General features: G+C 44.1%; 1 protein-coding gene across 1 annotated transcript in view; it reads right to left on the bottom strand.

Moving 5' to 3' along the window:
* LOC106612574 (PTB-containing, cubilin and LRP1-interacting protein) overlaps positions 1 to 16,860 on the bottom strand; it is a 36,903-nt gene extending 20,043 nt beyond the window's left edge. The window contains exons 1-2 of the mRNA XM_014213855.3: positions 16,728 to 16,860; positions 6,285 to 6,431 (exon numbers count right to left, since the gene is read on the bottom strand). Coding sequence (XP_014069330.1) covers positions 6,285 to 6,431; positions 16,728 to 16,757 — 177 coding nt within the window. The 5' untranslated portion in view covers positions 16,758 to 16,860. The remainder of the gene's footprint in view (positions 1 to 6,284; positions 6,432 to 16,727) is intronic.
* Between the last annotated feature and the right edge of the window lie 1,538 nt (positions 16,861 to 18,398).

Raw genomic sequence — 18,398 nt, 5'->3', positions numbered from 1 at the left:
CATGGCTTGAGGGTAAGCTAACAATCTAGCTTTAAACTAGCTTAACCATGCTAGCAGAAAGAGCACATCATGAGCTCACAGACAGATCTTGTCACTCCTAGCCTTAGTTCTTAGTGTGATGAAGGTATAGGCAGTCATAATGCCAGAACTTAAGCTATCTGATGGACTGGGGTCCTGTGGCTTTCTGTGAGATTCTATCCACCATCTGTGTCGAAGACTGCTTGTTGTACTGCACTCACCCCTCAACATCTCCTTTCCTTCATAAACTCCTGTTTTTATATCCCCTTCTCACATTCAACATTTTTATTGTTCTTTTCATGGACAAAAATACAGAAGTGCTTTGTTCTAACACTTCTCTAAAATTAAGTTAAGTGATGTTGTGAAATGCAAGCAGAGACAGGAAGAGAGATGGTGAGGATAAATAGGATTATAATGCTGAAAAGCTGGACTTGTGGTCAGACTTGGGGTCACAGAGACTGAGCGTTTGCTTGAGTCTGCCTGGAGTGCCAAATAGGCAGGTTATAATGTTTTGGGACTTTTCTATTGGTTTATTAAAGGGATACTTCAAGATTTTTACATGAGGCCCTTTATTTACTTCCCCAGAGTCAGATGAACTCGTGGATACCATTTTTATGTCTCTGCATGCTGTTTGAAGAAAGTTGCTAACTAGCGCTAACACAATTGTTAACTAGAGTTAGCACAATGACTGGAAGCCTATGGAATCTGTTAGCATGTTAGCAGATACTATAGACTCCCAGTCATTGCGATGACGCCAGTTAGCATTGTCTGGCAAAACTACCTCTAACTTCCTTCATTCTGGACGCAGACACATAATCTGACTGTGGGGAAGTATATAAAAGGGCCTCAAAGCAAACCAGAGTGAATTTTATATCAAAGGGACCAATCTGAGGGAAGCCCTGGCTAAAATTGTCACGCCAATAGAAAGTACTTAATTTAAAGCAGACATCTGCCTTACACAAACACACACACACCATCTCACACACTTAGTGAGTTCGAAAGTATTCAGACCCCTTGACTTTTTGCACATTTTGTTACGTTACAGCCTTATTCTAAAATGGATTAAATAACATAAAAATGTCTGCAGCATTGAAGGTCCCCAAGAACACAGTGGCCTCCATCGTTCTTAAATGGAAGAAGTTTGGAATCACCAAGACTCTTCCTAGAGCTAGCCGCCAAGCCAAACTGAGCAATCAGTGGAGAAGGGCCTTGGACAGCGAGGTGACCAAGAACTGATGGTCACTCCGACAGAGCTCTACAGTTCCTCTGTGGAGATGGGAGAACCTACCAGAAGGACAGCCATCTCTGCACCACTTCACCAATCAGGCCTTTATACTTGAGTGGCCAGACGGAAGCCACTCCTCAGTAAAAGGCACATGACAGCTCGCTTGGGGTTTGCCAAAAGGCTCCTAAAGACTCTCAGACCATGAGAAACAAAATTCTCTGGTCTGATGAAACCAAGATTCAACTCTTTGGCCTGAATGCCAAGTGTCACATCTGGAGGAAGCATGGTGTTGGAACCATCATGCTGTGGGGTGTTTTTCCAGCAGCAGGGACTGGGAGACTAGTCAGGATCGAGGCAAAGATGAACGGAGAAAAGTACAGAGAGAGATCCTTGATGAAAACCTGCTCCAGAGCACTCAGGACCTCAGACTGGGGCACACAGGACAACGACCCTAAGCACACAGCCAAGACAACGCAATAGAAGCTTTGGAACAAGTCTCTGAATACCCTAGAGTGGCCCAGCCAGAGCCCGGACTTGAACCCGATCGAACATCTCTGGAGAGACCTACAAATAGCTGTGCAGCAACGCTCCCCATCCAACCTGACAGAGCTTGAGAGGATCTGCAGAGAAGAATGGGAGAAACTCCCCAAATACAGGTGTGCCAAGCTTGTAGCATCATACCCAAGAAGACTTGAGGCTGTAATGACTTCCAAAGAGAAATTAGCCAAATTTTCTCAAAAAATGTTTTTGCTTTTTCATTCATGGGGTATTGTGTGTAGATATATGTGGGGGGGGAAAACAATTGAATCAATTTTAGAATAAGGCTGTAACGTAACAAAATGCAGAAGAAGTCAAGGGGTCTGGATACTTTCTGAAGGCACTGTACATTAGAATACAAAGTACAAAGCGAAAACAAAGGCCTCACTGACAGACACATGATCTAACACTCGCTTCTCTCTCGTTTTTACTCTCTTCCTATCTGTCAAACACAATCACGCACTATAAACACACAATGAACCTTCTAAAGCTTGAAAATCTGTCTTGAATGCTTTTTCTTAGAATCACACAGTGAAATAGAGCTAATGTAATATACAGCGACAGGACCTGGACCAGAGAAGAATTTCCAAGAGCTCAAGGGATTCTGTTACACATAGTACACAGCTCCCGACTGACGCAGATGGTTTTAAATCACTGTTCTCAAAAACAACTGAAAACAGACAAAAATCCTCCTACCTCTCCCTGGGTCTGTCTGCAAAGAGAATACCATTATCCTGGTCTATTATTACATCTCAAGTTGACCAAAGACCAGGGAAGATCTCAAACTTTTCAAAATGTCCATGAAACCAATTTGTCAGAGTAAAATGACTGTTACCCGAAACGAAATAAATTCAAATGTATACTGAACAAAAATATAAAATCTAACAATTTCAAAGATTTTACAGAGTTACAGTTCATATAAGGCAATCAGTCAATTGAAATAAATTCATTAGGCCCTAATCTATGGATTTCACATGACTGGGAATACAGATATGCATCTGTTGGTCACAGATACCTTAAAAAAAGGTAGGGGCGTGGATCAGAAAACCAGAAACACTTTACACATTGCGTTTATATTTTTGTTCAGTGTACTGCAAATGTATATATCGTACCAGTCAAAAGTTTGGATACACCTACTCATTCAAGGGTTTTTCTTTATTTGTACTATTTTCTACAGGGACGCTGTTTCACTCACTTGGATTCTTTGTCCGTTGAGACATACATTCAGTCACTTACAAACTTAAGGAAAATTATGTCAACAAATTGGGTGAGAGTTCACTTTTTTGGGGAAGCCTGGCTTCCCTTGGCATCCATGAATATAAGCCACGGACAGAATACTAAACGTTTAGAAAAAGTTGTTTTTTCAGTAAGGCTGAGACATGGATGACCATGGGAGATGTAGAGGGCTGATGAGAGGGTCTGGTGGTGTAACAGACACCATCCTGTCAGACAGACCCCACTGTGACTGGGAAACCAGTGTTTTCCATGGCGTCTTTGACCAATGTCGTCAACTAACCAATTAAACAAATTCCATAAGGTAGTGGGAGGGAGGGAGGGCTAGTGTAAACAGTGCTGTGAACACTGAGGCTGAAGCTTTTAGCTGACGAGCCGAGATGGTGAGCAGCAGAGTACCCAGATCCTCAGAGCACACGTGCACACCTGGCCTCAGCTTTGTCTCCATGGAAACGATGTGCCGCTGCTGCCCTCCGCAGCCGGGTTGTTATATAATCAAAGCGATTCAGACCAGAGCCAGGCGATTAGCTCTCGCTTTCTGGATCACATCCAAGTCACACCCACTCACAGGGGTGCTTGTATGGTTCTTTGTTTGGTTAGTCAGTGTTCTGTCTCAAAACTGGGAACACGGAATGGAAAAAGCTCTGGAAAAAGCTCCCTCCCAAGCTTTTTACAGAAGCTGAAATAAGGAGCTTTCCTTTTCCTCTCCCTGCTTCTTTACCTGGAGGAGCTGTTGAACTCAGAGCCACCAAGTGCACACACACACACACACACCACACACACACTGTGAAAGCTTAGATGCCTCCCTGAAGGTAAGTAACACACTGATGCCCCTCTGCAGCTGCTCTAAGTCAAGGTGGCTCCTACCAGTGTTGACAGAGTGACAGGGGAGTGGTTGGAACACGTGTGGACCACAGCTATGGACTCCATGGCAGAGATTGGGATATGGGTTGTAGAGAGAGCAGGGTAGGGCAAAGAGAGACCCAATCCCAAATCAACCCCATACCACCCTAGGAACTTATTGAGATCTGAGACGATTGAACAGGTATAAGCAATATGGTAATAACTCCACCTTGCCCTCTGACAGGCTAGTAAGAAGTTTCTCCATTTTGCTTATTCCTATCCAAGGCTCTGGGGTTGGGAGAGCAGAGAGCAGGGCAGTGTCTGTGCAGAATCACTAATCTACAAATCACCTTAACGAAGGCCCAAATACCTAGGCCTATGTGATCAAGACTAGCAATTTTGTACCTCACCTTGCTCAAACTGATCCCGTCAAACACACTGAGAGTCTCCAGACAGAGAGAGGGGAACATTGAGAAATGGCTTTTCATCCCAGCAGCCGTTAGCATTGGCAGGGGGAAAGTTGGTAGTCGGGTTGGGGTAGGTGGAGGCTAGGGCTGGGAATTGCCAGGGACTTCACGATAGGATATTATCACCATACTTAGGTGTCGATATGATATGCATTGCGATTCTCACGATTCTATATTTATTGCAATTCGATACTGTGATTTTATTGTATTTCGATGTTCCAAACCTATTGCTCACCATATGTCTTCTGCAGAGGGACAAGAGAGAGCCATGAGAAAATGATCAGCACACACACACACACACACACACACACACACACACATACATACACACACACACCTCTGATATAGCTGTTAGTATTCAAATCTCCACCCCTCTAAAAAGCCCTACTTCTTTAGGTGTGGAAATCATCTCTACTCTCCTCTGCTTTCCTACATAAACTGAAAGCCCTGGAACAGCATAGAGCCAGGGTGAGTAAGTAAATAAGTTAAAAAAAATATAATCTTCTTTTGTAGCTGGCATTCCCTGATAAATAGATGTAGTGGTATCCATGGAAACTAAACCAAGCTCTCTCAAAGCTACCTTGAAAAGACGTCTGAGGCAAGAGGGAGGGCGAAAAAAGGGACTGTGTGTGTCTCTGCTTGCGTGTGTACTACAGACTGTGGGCAGATTGAGACCTTACTAGTTCACACTGGACAGTGAGGTCCACTGAGGAGCTCCAACTAATCAGCTTCAACCTCACAGTTCAGCAGAGGACAGAAGTCTGGGAAAAATACAGGCATGCACAAACACCAAGGGCTAGGCTAGCCTGGCACCGCAACACAAACTGGAGACCAAAACCCCAGGCAGTGTATGCATCCCAAATGGCACCCTGTTTCCTTTATAGTGCACTACTTAGGAAAAATTGTGAATTTGGGATGGAGACTGTCAGTTTCCCATTGGCTGTGCTGAGCCCCAGACCTAAAGACCAAAAGCCCCACTGTTCCCTTCTCTTCTGTCCTGCCAGAAGGTTATACAGGATGGCTGGTTGGATTTCAGCAGAACATTTTCACAGGTGTTCTGGAACAAGTCCTGTCCTGACAGAGATCAGCACCTCTGCACTAAATAGTGTCTGCTCTTCTAATCAGTCAGTCATGTGATCTCCATGTGCACCCCTCTTAAAAGGTACAACCTGACCTGTTCTTTCTAATAGCACATAGCATAGCCAGTCACTCAAAAAGAATAGAGCTTCATTGTCCATGGTGAAACGTCAAGTGGTCTTGTGGTTGTCTGTGTTCGGTGTGTTGTGATTGAATGAGTTAGATCATAAGTGGTCTTGTGGTTGTCTGTGTTCGGTGTGTTGTGATTGAATGAGTTAGATCATAAGTGGTCTTGTGGTTGTCTGTGTTCGGTGTGTTGTGATTGAATGAGTTAGATCATAAGTGGTCTTGTGGTTGTCTGTGTTCGGTGTGTTGTGATTGAATGAGTTAGATCATAAGTGAGCCACTGGTTTGGTGTGTGTTTATATTCAAAGCCTTAACAAGCCTGCCAAACATCTCCCACCATCTCACCCACAACTGGAGGATGTCTTAGTTACAGCCAACATAACACACTGTGCCCCTACCACTCTCCTGGGTTCCCCCCTGTGCACACACAGGGAAGTGTTGTCTGTAATAACAGAACATGTGTCTCTCCTGCTTTTTCAACCTGCAGGACTGTTTGCTTTAGGTTGAACAGAGAATAGACTTTGACTCAGACAGCTCGCAGGATAAACATCTAAATTAGACAGTTATCACAGCTAGGCAAACACACACACACACACACACACACACACACACACACACACTGATAGAAGACATGTGCCCATAACACACACCTACGATATGTGCCAGGATTACAGTTCTAACACAAGCCCATTGTTCTCACCAGTGATACACACCAATGAAACACACATAACCGTGTGTGTGTGTGTGTGTGTGTGTACCTTGTAGCCGTTATGGGTGCTTTTCTTCAAGAGCGGCGTGGTAGAGCACAACTCGATGGCCTCTGGCTCATGGAATATCACTGTGGGCAACGGCTCCTTCCTCAGTGTCAGAACGTTCAGCTTGGTCTTCAGCATCGTCTGGAAGTGCTGGGGGAGATAATGTCATGGTCAATCAATCAACCAATCTATCTATCCATCTATCCACACACCCACCCGTCCATCCATCCACCTTTACATTAATGTATCCATCCATCCATCCAGGGAGACTGACTGACTGACAGAGAGACTGACTGACTGACAGAGAGACTGACTGACTGACTGACAGACAGACAGACAGAGAGACTGACTGACTGACAGACAGAGAGACTGACTGACTGACAGACAGAGAGACTGACTGACTGACAGACAGAGAGACTGACTGACTGACAGACAGAGAGACTGACTGACTGACAGACAGAGAGACTGACTGACTGACAGACAGACAGAGAGACTGACTGACAGACAGAGAGACTGACTGACAGACAGAGAGACTGACTGACAGACAGAGAGACTGACTGACAGACAGAGAGACTGACTGACAGAGAGAGCATATAGGGAGCTGTTACAGGTTAATAGTATAGCACCATATAGTATAAAACACTTTGTTGTAGTAGTACATTATACGCATGACACTAATATAATGTTATTGATAAATAAAATGTTAGATTAATAGATCACATTCTTAGTTCCCACATTCCAAGTACTTTCTATTCTGCTGAAGTTGTGCGAGTCATGATTTCATTAGCCTGCTCGGTTTTGTTTAGGCTTTTTCAAGGAAACCCAGAAATTCCACAATCCCATTCCCTGCCTCTGTGGGTGGGAGACCAGAACGGACATGTGGTTCTGGTCGGCCTTACAAAACCCCAGACTCTCATCTCCTGTTCTGATGGACACTTCACACGCAGAGTGAGAGAGAGAAAAACAGAGAAATAGAGAGTTAGAAGGTCCCTCATCTGTTGTCCACATTTCAGCTGAAGAATAGGAGAGGAGGGATTGTCACCCCAAACCAGAGCACCAGTAAGGCTACAGTTACTACCCATCCTCCTACATTACCCCACTACATCTCCATCATACAACCCAAACTCCACCTGTGGACGAGACAAGGAGGAAAGATGACGAGGAGAGAAAAACAGGAGAAGGAGAAGAACAGAGTAAAAGAGAAGTGGAGGAGAGGCAGTTTTGAACCTAAAGCCACATGTGCGTAAACGCTCGCTGACCTCCGCGTCAGAACGTTATGCCTTCTTGACAGTGCTCCGCATTCCTGTGGTCAGCCCGGATCGGAAGGCGGGAGGCTCACACTGGCACCGCGCAGATTAAAACTGGAATTCTATTCATAATATTTTCACTGTATTTTCATTATTCCTCTGAATAAAAAAAAAATTGCCTCATAGAATCTACAACATTTGGAACTCGATTTGGGTTGGGGATGAGTGTCTGATTCTGGATCCAAGGAATTGACATTGATATGCTCCTCGGATACCCAGTACAGGTCGGTCGGTCGCACGCACGCACGGCTGTCTGTACAGTCTGGTCCCCATCTAGCCCATTCACTGAAATCTTTAGATGCATTTCATACTCTAATGTGTTTTTAAAAGGTATGCCACATTCTCAATAACAGCCCGGGATTTTACTGGTATACATTTCACGCATGAGCAAGGCACGTGACTTTTCCCAAATAACTTTTGGCTGAATGTTATGGATTGTGAGAGAGCATTTGAAAATAGAGGGGAGTAGAAATGGTACACTGTTTGGAAGTGACCGTTCTGGAGTGAGAGAAGGGGGATTCTATAGCTCTGTGAGAGATAAGAGGAGACACATACAGGGATTTTGCTGCCATTGAAATCCTTGGGCGGTCTGCTGATACAGAAAAAAAACCTGCTTGTTGTTGAGAAAAGTAAAACTAACGCACTCACACACAACAAAGTAAAAGCATGAAATTACAGAATGTACTCACTGTTCCCTTTTCAGTCATTCCTTTACAAAATGACATTGACAAAACACTAGCCAGCGTTCAGGTAGGCCTAGATTGCCTCTGGAGTGTGTATGTGCGCGTGTGAACCGTGATTCGTGTCTGTGCACACAAGCGTGTGTATGCACGTACGTGTGTGAGCGCGCTTTGACCGTGTGATTGTGTGTGTGTAGTTTGCAGGTCATAGATGGTATGGTATGGTACACTCCCAGCCCTCAGGGAGCATTCCTGTTGGAGTAGACAGGCTCTCAGGTCAATCATAGCATAAGCCACAGTACAACAACCCACTGAAAACGGCTGAGACACAGAATATAGGGGTCATACATAGGCTTGGCCGTTATACCGTATACCGGGTTATTTGGAAACAGCCACAGGATGGTTTTTCAATACCGTCAAAACGAGTTATTCAAAGTGTTGTAGCTACTTTTTAAGTAAAAACCTGCAGTCAACATGTGCAATACGTTAGGAGATAAATATTGCCTTCTTCATTTCACCTGTCAGATAATTTTTCATTATGAAGTTCACTGCTACTGCCCAGTCACATGGTGTTTGTTTACAACAACGAGAGACCAGAGCCTTGTGAGTCTCACTGTTATGCAGCAAGCGCCAGGTGATCTAGTTACAGTATTGAATTACCAACTAAACGTTTGCCAGCTAGATATAACTATTAAGTTAACTTTTTAAATTGTGCTAAATGTTCTGCAGTTGTGCATTTGGTTTGCTAATTTAGTAGCTAGTTAGCTATCTCGCTAAGTGCTTAGCTTCTTGTAAATTCAAGCTTCGCTTGGTAACAGCAGAGAATCCCCAACCTGGATCAAGAGCCTTGCTGTCTAATATAAATTTTATGAGTGCAACAAACTGTGAGTAGCATTTGTTAGTTAATTGTATTACTTTATGAGCTGCGATGTCTGTCCTGCAAATAGATTAGGTCAGAGACGGTATAAAATGTTCACAATGCACTTGTTAGCATTTAGTTAGCATTCGCTATGGGATTTTACATGTACTTGTTAGCATTGCTAAGCTTCGGATCTCAGAGGCTCAGTGGGGTTTAAGTACCAGTATTACCGAATATCCCGGAATGTTACAAGGTCGATAAGAAGGTATGACAATCTGGATACCGCCCAAGCCTTGTCATAGAAACATACATACATACCACCTTATTCAAACACACAAACGGACTGATATACAGCACACCATTGCAAACACTAGTCTGTAACATCCACATATAGCATTCAATAGAACTGACTCCAAAATGTTCTACTGGATACAAACACAAAGATTCACAGACACATGCACGCACACACACACACACAGACACACACCCAGTCTGAAGATGAAAGAGCAGAGTGGAGCAGACTAACAGATGTTTGAGAGCAGGGCTGGTGTGTGTTGGCGTCAGGGTGAGACAGTGGGCCATCTCAACCTGGTCTCAGACTGCTATCAGACCAGCTCTCTCTCTGGCTGGCTGGCTGGCTAGACGCTCACATAAACCAACATCAGCCTTGGCCTCTCAACTCACTCTGACAAACACACACACACACACACAAAACTCACTACGACACACAAACATTCTTACTCCATCTGCGGTCTGAATGAGGCATTAAAAACACAGCTGGAGCAGCGGAGGACAGGTAGTCAGGAAGCCACCCACACCCATCCAGTGGTTGGCTCCCAGACCACAAGTGGGACCCCTCTACCTCTCCCTCAGCACTACCTCTCCCTCAGCATAGTACGAGCCAGCCGTATCACCCTGGTCCTGCCAGACTTAACGGCCTCCGCCTCTGATCCGGGACCAGTATATGAGTAGAACCACCGCGTTTCACAAGCATCTGAGAGGGATAAATCCAGAGAGGACCGTGGGAGGTCCTGCGCCCTGATTGGTGACTTGGTTCTGTGGGAGGTGGGCTGTCGTTGCGCTGATTAGTCGGTCAATGGTGTTGTGGGAGGTAGATATTGACAGAAGCCAACCACAGACCCCAGCTGGTGGTGGCTGTATCTCCAGCTGGCTGGAAAAACATTGTACATTTTCTGATGCAAATGACCCCAGTTAACCCGTCCCCACAAATACATTTTGTGTCATAATGCATTGTGTCATTTTTGGAGTCACTTTTATTCTAAATAAGAAAAGGATATGATTCTAAACACTTCTACATGAATGTGGATGCTACCGTGATTACGGATAATCTAGAATGAATAGTGAATAATGCTGAGTGAGAAAGTTAGACGCACAAATACTGTTTCATACACCCCCCCCACAAAAAAAAATGCTAACCTCCCCAATTATTGTAATGGTGAGTGGTTAGCATGTCTTGGGAATATGATATATATATATTTTTTCACAACTTCCTCCTTCTAGCAGAGCAGAGGCCTGACCAACCCAACCCTGACCACAGCAGCCCCAGAAGACAGACCTAACGGTGCTTCTGACCATGAGTGGCCTCAAACAGGCCCAGAGGCTGAACACATTTCTGCAGTGTCAGGATAGGACGTTTTGTCTGCTCAGCCAGTTTCTCATATCAAAGAAATGGGAATGTAGTCCATGTAGAAAATGACAACTATGAAAGCACTGGGTGCTGAGTAAGAGAAACATATATACATTGGGAGATGGTTGTGAGGGAAGTGTGTGTGTTTGTCTGGGCACAGACCAGGATGGCAAACATTGTGAAATTGGTTGAAAATCGTTGAGCGATGCCAGGGGGCTCTTGAAACTGATTCTTCAGGGGGACGTGTTAGGAGAGGAATGGGAGGATGGGGGAAGAGAAGAAGAGGAAGTAGACAATGCTGCATGATAGATCCTGTGTTGCAAAATAGAAGTCTAACATTGGACACAAATATGTCTCAACATTTTAAGCTGTTGGTACCACGGAGGCCATTTTGTAGACACAAATACGATGTCATGTTGTTTATGTTCCCATCATCCCTCTCTCCAGCTGACACATATAGTAGATTCTTAATACCAGCCTGAAAAAGTGTCTGCTCTAACATTGGCTCATATCTCTTCTTCCTGCTCTGACATGAGATGAGAAAATGCAGCAAGACACTGGACGTTACCATGGCAACAGAAGAGAGAAGGAAGAAAAGGAAGGAAGGAGGATACCATGGTAACGATGAGCAAAACAGTCAAATACAACATTATCGGATGTATAGGGTACATGACGCAACTCTACTAGAACAAGATTGTTCCAGAACAGGAATAAAGGACAACAACATAGTCAAAGGGATTAGAGTGACTGATCAGTGCAGCAGCGAGCGATCAAGCATCACCATGGCAACAGTACAGTGGCGAGTCGCTGAGAGAACCAAAAATGGCCGTCACTAACTAGGCCTCCTTTTAACCAGAACCTTCCTTCTTACTGGGTCTCTTCATATCATTCAGATACAGAACTAAACGACAACTAAGCATCGTTAGAGGCACAGTTAACTGCCATTCCGCCTGGTATTCCATCCATGGAAGTCACATGACAAGGGAAATTAGTGTGCAGGCAGCTAAGCAGCGAGCTGGAACAGCCCCATTACCATGTGATAAATGGCTCTCCCTCAGAACCATACGTAATTTCAGCACTTTCCCCCAGGGACGTGATTGATCACAGGGTATGGAGAGCTGAGGCCCACCAATCTGGGATCAGTAGGCTGGGACAGGCTCAGTCAGTCAACCCAGCGTAAGGAGTATGGAGATCAGCACCAGAACACATTAAGGCCAGGCCACGCTGTTAGTACCACTAGGCTGCAATGAACAGATCAGGGAAGGCCAGACTGAATCTGAGAAACCAACCTGAGCCTCCAAAAATATTTTTGAGAAATGCTTGAATAGGCACATTTGTCACATTACGCCGGCATTGTGACCAAAAGATTAAGGGGGTTAGCACTTCAGAGGCCCCTATGAGGATTAAATCATGTTTTTAATAGTCTATACATTAATGTAGGAAAACATAATTGTGCAGAAATATGGAGGTCCTATAGGTGTATAGGTCCTTATGTATATCAGAACATGTGATGGGAATAAATTGGTCCTTTCTGGTCTGGTGGCTGGTGTAAGGTGTAATTACTCAATTACAATGTGATAAATATTCACCTCTTAAAGTGGTAGTATTTCAAGGCGTGCAGTTATAAAATATGTAGATAGTATCACTTAAAACTATTTACCCAAGTTTACTACGAGATTCAATCTTCTTGATGCCTGGGCAAGCACTGTGAGAGGGATTGTGCAAGTTAATTTGGCAAAGTAGTCCACGCAATATCTGGATAGCATTACAGGAGACGTGAAGCCAGCCTCATTGAACGGCTTGCCCCGCACCCCTGAAGATCAAAATACGTGTCATTAAGCATTTTTTCACCACTTCCAAACAGGTCACAGAATCAGTGGTAATTACTTGAATTGCAGTGATTAATGACACCTCGGTTGGCTATGTGGGACTAGACTATAAGGCAGGGTTCCCCAACTGGCGGCCTGCAGGCTGAATATTATATTATTTGGCACCCCAAGTTCTGACCCCCCCAAAAAAAGTTATTTTATTTTTATACTTTTTTTTAAATTGTTGGACATAAAAGACCGTAAAAACACCAGCAAATCAGGTCCAAGTGATTTTAATTTGGGAAATCTGTTCCAAAGTATTCCCATGCATAATAGAGAGATATACAGTGCATTCGGAAAGTATTCAGGCCCCTTCACTTTTTCCACAATTTGTTACATTATAGCCTTATTCTAAAATGGATAAAAACATAAATACTTCTCATCAATCTACACACACACAAAAAACTGAAATATCACATTTACATAAGTATTTAGACCGTTTACTCAGTACTTTGTTGAAGCCCCTCTGGAAGTGATTACAGCCTCAAGTCTTCTTGGGTATGACGCTACAAGCTTGGCACACCTGTATTTGGGGAGTTTCTCCCAATCTTCTCTGCAGAGCCTCTCAAGCTCTGTCAGGTTGGATGGGGAGCGTCCCTGCACAGATATTTTCATCTCTCTCCAGAGATGTTTGATCGGGTTCAAGTCCAGCTCTGGCTGGGCCACTCAAGGACATTCAGAGACTTGTCCCGAAGCCACTCCTGCATTGTCTTGGCTGTGCTTAGGGTCGTTGTCCTGTTGGAAGATGAACCTTCACCCCAGTCTGAGGTCCTAAGATCTCTGGAGCAGGTTTTCATCAAGTATCTCTCTGTACTTTGCTCTGTTCATCTTTCCCTCGATCCTGACTAGTCTCCCAGTCCCTGCCGCTGAAAAACATCCCCATAGCATGATGCTGCCACCACCACCACCACACTTCACCTTAGGAATGCTATTGGCCAGGTGATGAGCGGTGCCAGGTTAACTCCAGACGTAACGCTCGGAATTCAGGCCAAAGAGTTGAATCTTGGTTTCATCAGACCAGAGAATCTTGTTTCTCATGGTCTGAGTGTCCTTTAGGTGCCTTTTGGCAAACACCAAGTGAGCTGTCATGTGCCTTTTACTGAGGAGTGGCTTTGTCTGGCCACTCTAGCATAAAGGCCTGATTGGTGGAGTGCTGCAAAGATGGTTGTCCTTCTGGAAGGTTCTCCCATCTCCACAAAGGAACTCTGGAGCTCTGTTAGAGTGACCATCGGGTTCTTGGTCACCTTTCTAACCAAGGCCCTTCTCCCTTGATTGCTCAGTTTGGCCAGGCGGTCAGCTCTAGGAAGAGTGTTGATGGTTCCAAACTTCGTCCATTTAAGAATGATGGAGGCCACTGTGTTCTTGGGGACCTTAATGCTGCAGAAATGTTTTGGTACCCTTCCCCAGATCTGTGCCTCGACACAATCCTGTCTCAGAGCTCTATGGACAATTCCTACAATCACATGGCTTGGTTTTTGCTCTGACATGCACTGTCAACTGTGGGACCTTATAAGAGCAGACCTTGAAAATTCTAGCCCCTTGGCTGCTGCCATAGAAGTGCCAATCCAAGAAGGCTAAAGGTCATTGGCCACAGATAAAATGATGTCAAATCCCTTTATATGTACAGTAGCTTTGATTGGACTGATCATGTCAACATCATACTTTCAAAATCTTAGCTAGCAGTTATCATCATGAATCAAATCGACAATCTACTGGCAAATCCTTTTTAATTCTTGTCATATGAAGAGAAATTATGAAGAGAAATTATAGATAAAACGTATCGGTGCTCATCGGCCATTGGACATAAACATTACACAACAAGTTGGAAATCGCATATTCAACGAGTGGTTTGGAAGGAATCACTGACAGTGGCTGTGTGGCCCCACATCTGGGATTAAGGTACTCTTTTCCAAATGTAAAATTATAAAATGTCAACATTGGCCATGCTATCAATGAAGCATGATTTGTGCCGCAGTCAAAACAACTGTTAACTCGGAGGACCGCCGCACCACCTTTCTATTCAAGTCAATCAAATGTATTTATAAAGCCCCTCTTACATCAGCTGATGTCACAAAGTGCTGTACAGAAACCCAGCCTAAAACCCCAAACAGCAAGCAATGCAGGTGTAGAAGCACGGTGTAGATGCACGATTAACCGAGCACAACAATGTGAGTCCAAAAATGTATTATGCAGCTTCATAAATTATGTAATATGCCAGGGAGATATGTATACTGTAGCTAAGAAAGTAATACTAAGTGTATGTTGTGTAGTAAAATGTTAGTAGCCAATGTGCCTCACCCTAATAATTTGGTATATCTACCCCTATTCATTTCGCCTACTGTTCTGACTGTTCTACTGTAGCCTATAACCTGTTTTAGAGAAATGTAATTGTCAAATATTGTAAGAGCTTTCATTGTCTGCTTATATGTCCCCTTTATTTATCCTACGGTTCTAACTTGGTGTACAGGGAGAGCACTGTTAGAACGGCCCATGTTCTGAATTCTGTCGCTGTACACTTCAAAAGTGCTAAACAAATAGTTATATTGATTCCGTCCGTCCTAGCTCGCTCATTGTCTTAATCAAAATTACGGATTGCCTCTTATCCGCTTGTCGTCCCCTTATGCCATAGTTTGTACATCTCAATTGTCATTAGAAACCACATTTATTTAAGCAAGTCAGCCATGTCAGCTATGTTTTTTTAAAGGCAGTAAATGAGGCTGAACAAACTGTTTCGCTGCCAGACAAGGCTCTACTGATAGCCAGGTGTAGCAGTTGGGCCAGCTTTATGTAGGCCCTAACAGTTTGTAGGCACCATTTGTCACCATTATAGTGCAACTAATGTACTGTTTAGTGTTGTGTAGTGGCTTTGCTGGCATGCATTCCACTTTTAGTTTCTTTTGCTCCACCAAGATTTACATGCTAAAATCGGCAGTGCTTATGTATAAGGTATTTCTGTTTTTTGATATATATTTGCTTACAATTAAAAAACAAAAAAAACGGTTTTCGCTTTGCCATTATGAGGTATTGTGTATAGATTGATGAGTCGCTCCAGAGTGGCGCAGCGGTCCAAGGCACTGCATCGCAGTGCTAGAGGAGTCACTACAGACCCTGGTTCAGTTCTAGGCTGTATCACAACCGGCCGTGATTGGGAGTCCCATCGGGCGGCGCACAATTGGCCCAGCATCGTTCGGGTTTGGCCGTCATTGTAAATAAGAATTTGTTCTTAACTGACTTGCTTAGTTAAATAATGGTTAAATAAAATAAAAAATTGAAAAATGCATTTTTTATTTTGTATTATTAAATCAATTTTAGAATAAGGCTGTAGAGTAAAATGGGGGAAAGGTGAAGGTCTGAAAGTCTCAATACTTTCCGAATGTGATCCTATACAAATGTAAGCAAGTTTTGAAATGATTATGTTTTAATCAAATATTTTATCAGTTTGGGCTTCTATCGGTCAATTTGCAGTCTACAAATATTTTGCAATAATGTTCTGCCCCCAATCTCCCAAACCCCGGTTAATGCCCGCGGCTGAATCTAGTTGATGATCCCAACTATAGGGTGATCCATGGCCTCTGCAACATTACTCAAACTAAAAAACAGCTTGACAGAAATGGGGTCCAGCAAGTAGATGTTACACAATATAGCACATTCTCAGAATGGTTTATCATGATGAAAAAGGGATGGCCATATTCAAGCGAAGTTCCAGGAGTCTGATAAACCTATAGTTTACACTGTAACCTAGCAGGCTTGCGTAACGTGTATGACCGCGATACAACGTAGCCTAGAACGAGTTGGGTAATGGGGCTACTCCAGAGAGGAGGCAAGACGAAAGAGAGAGGGTTTGAATTCAGAGAAACGAGCCTACCATCGCGCAGGCGGCCACCTGCGTAATAAAACAATCCTTTGTGCAATGATAGGACTGAAACACACAACACATCCGAAGACTGTGTTTTGCATCTGACCAACAAAAAAGCACAGAGACCATGCTAATATGCACGATGTGTTTTCATACCGTTAAACATCTGACAGACAGACAATAATATCCCTAAATATGCGCTGGTCTGGAATACTAATCAATCCATACCTGCAATCGCTCTGTCGCTGGCTGCCACATTTTAGAAGAATCAAAGGTTTCCGTCTCTACTGAAGCTGGTTATTCTCTGTGTAGTCCAGCTCACATCTGCTCGTTCTCGGCGCTTGCTTCTCCTCTTCTGCAATCTAGAGAAGCAGACAGTGAATTCCAATGAAGCGTGATGAAGCTCCGCCTGCGAGCAGTTCCGAGACTGGTCTGCAGGGAGCGGTAGCGACAGCAGCAAGTAACGACAGGACGAGTCCTATAGCCAGCCAGACATCACCGAGAACAGAAACAAACTTTCCTGCTGGAATGTCGCAAAATAATTCCATTGACTGCATATTAAAGGCTCACATAAAAATATTGCTAGTATTTCAAGCAATTTTGGTCAGTGTTACTCCACAGCTTGGTTTACTAATCGCTTTGTCCTGTTATGGTTTGCCCATGGTTTTGATGGTTGATGGCCCACTTCTACATTCCAGCCTTCTGGCTCCAGTGAAATGGCTCCATCAGATCTGGCCATGACTCAGTTTATAGGAGCTATGCCCACCAATGGTTCCCTGCGGAGGCCAAACAGTGCCCGTGACCCTGGAGGTCATGGAAAGGGGAAAGGGGGTCAACGAAAGTCCCCCACTCAGACTGCAGTGTAGGGTGAAACGCATCAATTACCACTGGTTCCTCTCATCTCCACTCAGTCTGTCTCTGTGTCTGTGTGTGTGTGTGTGTGTGTGTGTGTGTGTGTGTGTGTGTGTGTGTGTGTGTCTGTGCATGCTTACGTGTGTGGCACTGGGTGTGTTTGTGTGTGTGTGTGTGTGTGTCCGTGTGTGTGTTTTTAGGCGCGGTGAGTGTCGAGACAACATCACAGCTAGCCTGTATTTACAGATGTTTACTCTGGGAACATCTGGATCAAGCAGGAGGTCACCAAGGCCACACACAGGGCTAACAACAAGGGTATTTCCCACTGCTGACATGTTGTCTGGAGAAACTAGGCATGGAGAGACTGTCTATTAGTGGAAACATGTTGCCCATTGTCCTATAGTAGTGGGTGTTGAGTTAATTCTGAAAACAGTCTGGCCAGTGTTGTTGAGGTTATATAGTCTGTTGTGTCTTTTAGTGGCTTGATGATAGATAACGCCAGTGCTGACAAAACCTCTGGTTTTTACCTGTTTTTCCTTCAGTTGATAAGATTGATAAGGTTCTCAGGAGTTGTGAAATGCACAATATTGATATGATATAATTTTGAGTTGGTTTTCAAAGCACTAGTCTAAGTGAGGCGAGGTCTTAGTGTTTCACTTAGCCTTGTGCTTTGTCCAAAACGAGTACTTAGCCTTGTGCTTTGTCCAAAACGAGTACTTAGCCTTGTGCTTTGTCCAAAAAGAGTACTTAGCCTTGTGCTTTGTCCAAAAAGAGTACTTAGCCTTGTGCTTTGTCCAAAAAGAGTACTTAGCCTTGTGCTTTGTCCAAAAAGAGTACTTAGCCTTGTGCTTTGGAGGTTATCCAAATCCAGTTGTCATGTCGTGATAAATCACGTTTGCGACTTCAGTATTATTTTCCAGTAGACAGTAGACACCAGTAGAGCTGGAGCACAGCGGAGAAGATGGCCAAAGACCGAAGGAAGTGGCGATCCTTTGTTGCTGCCCAATGCTCGAGCCGGCGTGACGGGATGAGTGCGTCAGTGAGCTG

This window comes from Salmo salar, chromosome 09 (genome assembly GCF_965601325.2).
Source record: "Salmo salar chromosome 09, fSalSal1, whole genome shotgun sequence".
NCBI classification, from domain to species: domain Eukaryota; kingdom Metazoa; phylum Chordata; class Actinopteri; order Salmoniformes; family Salmonidae; genus Salmo; species Salmo salar.
This window is presented reverse-complemented; position numbering and strand designations above follow the sequence as displayed.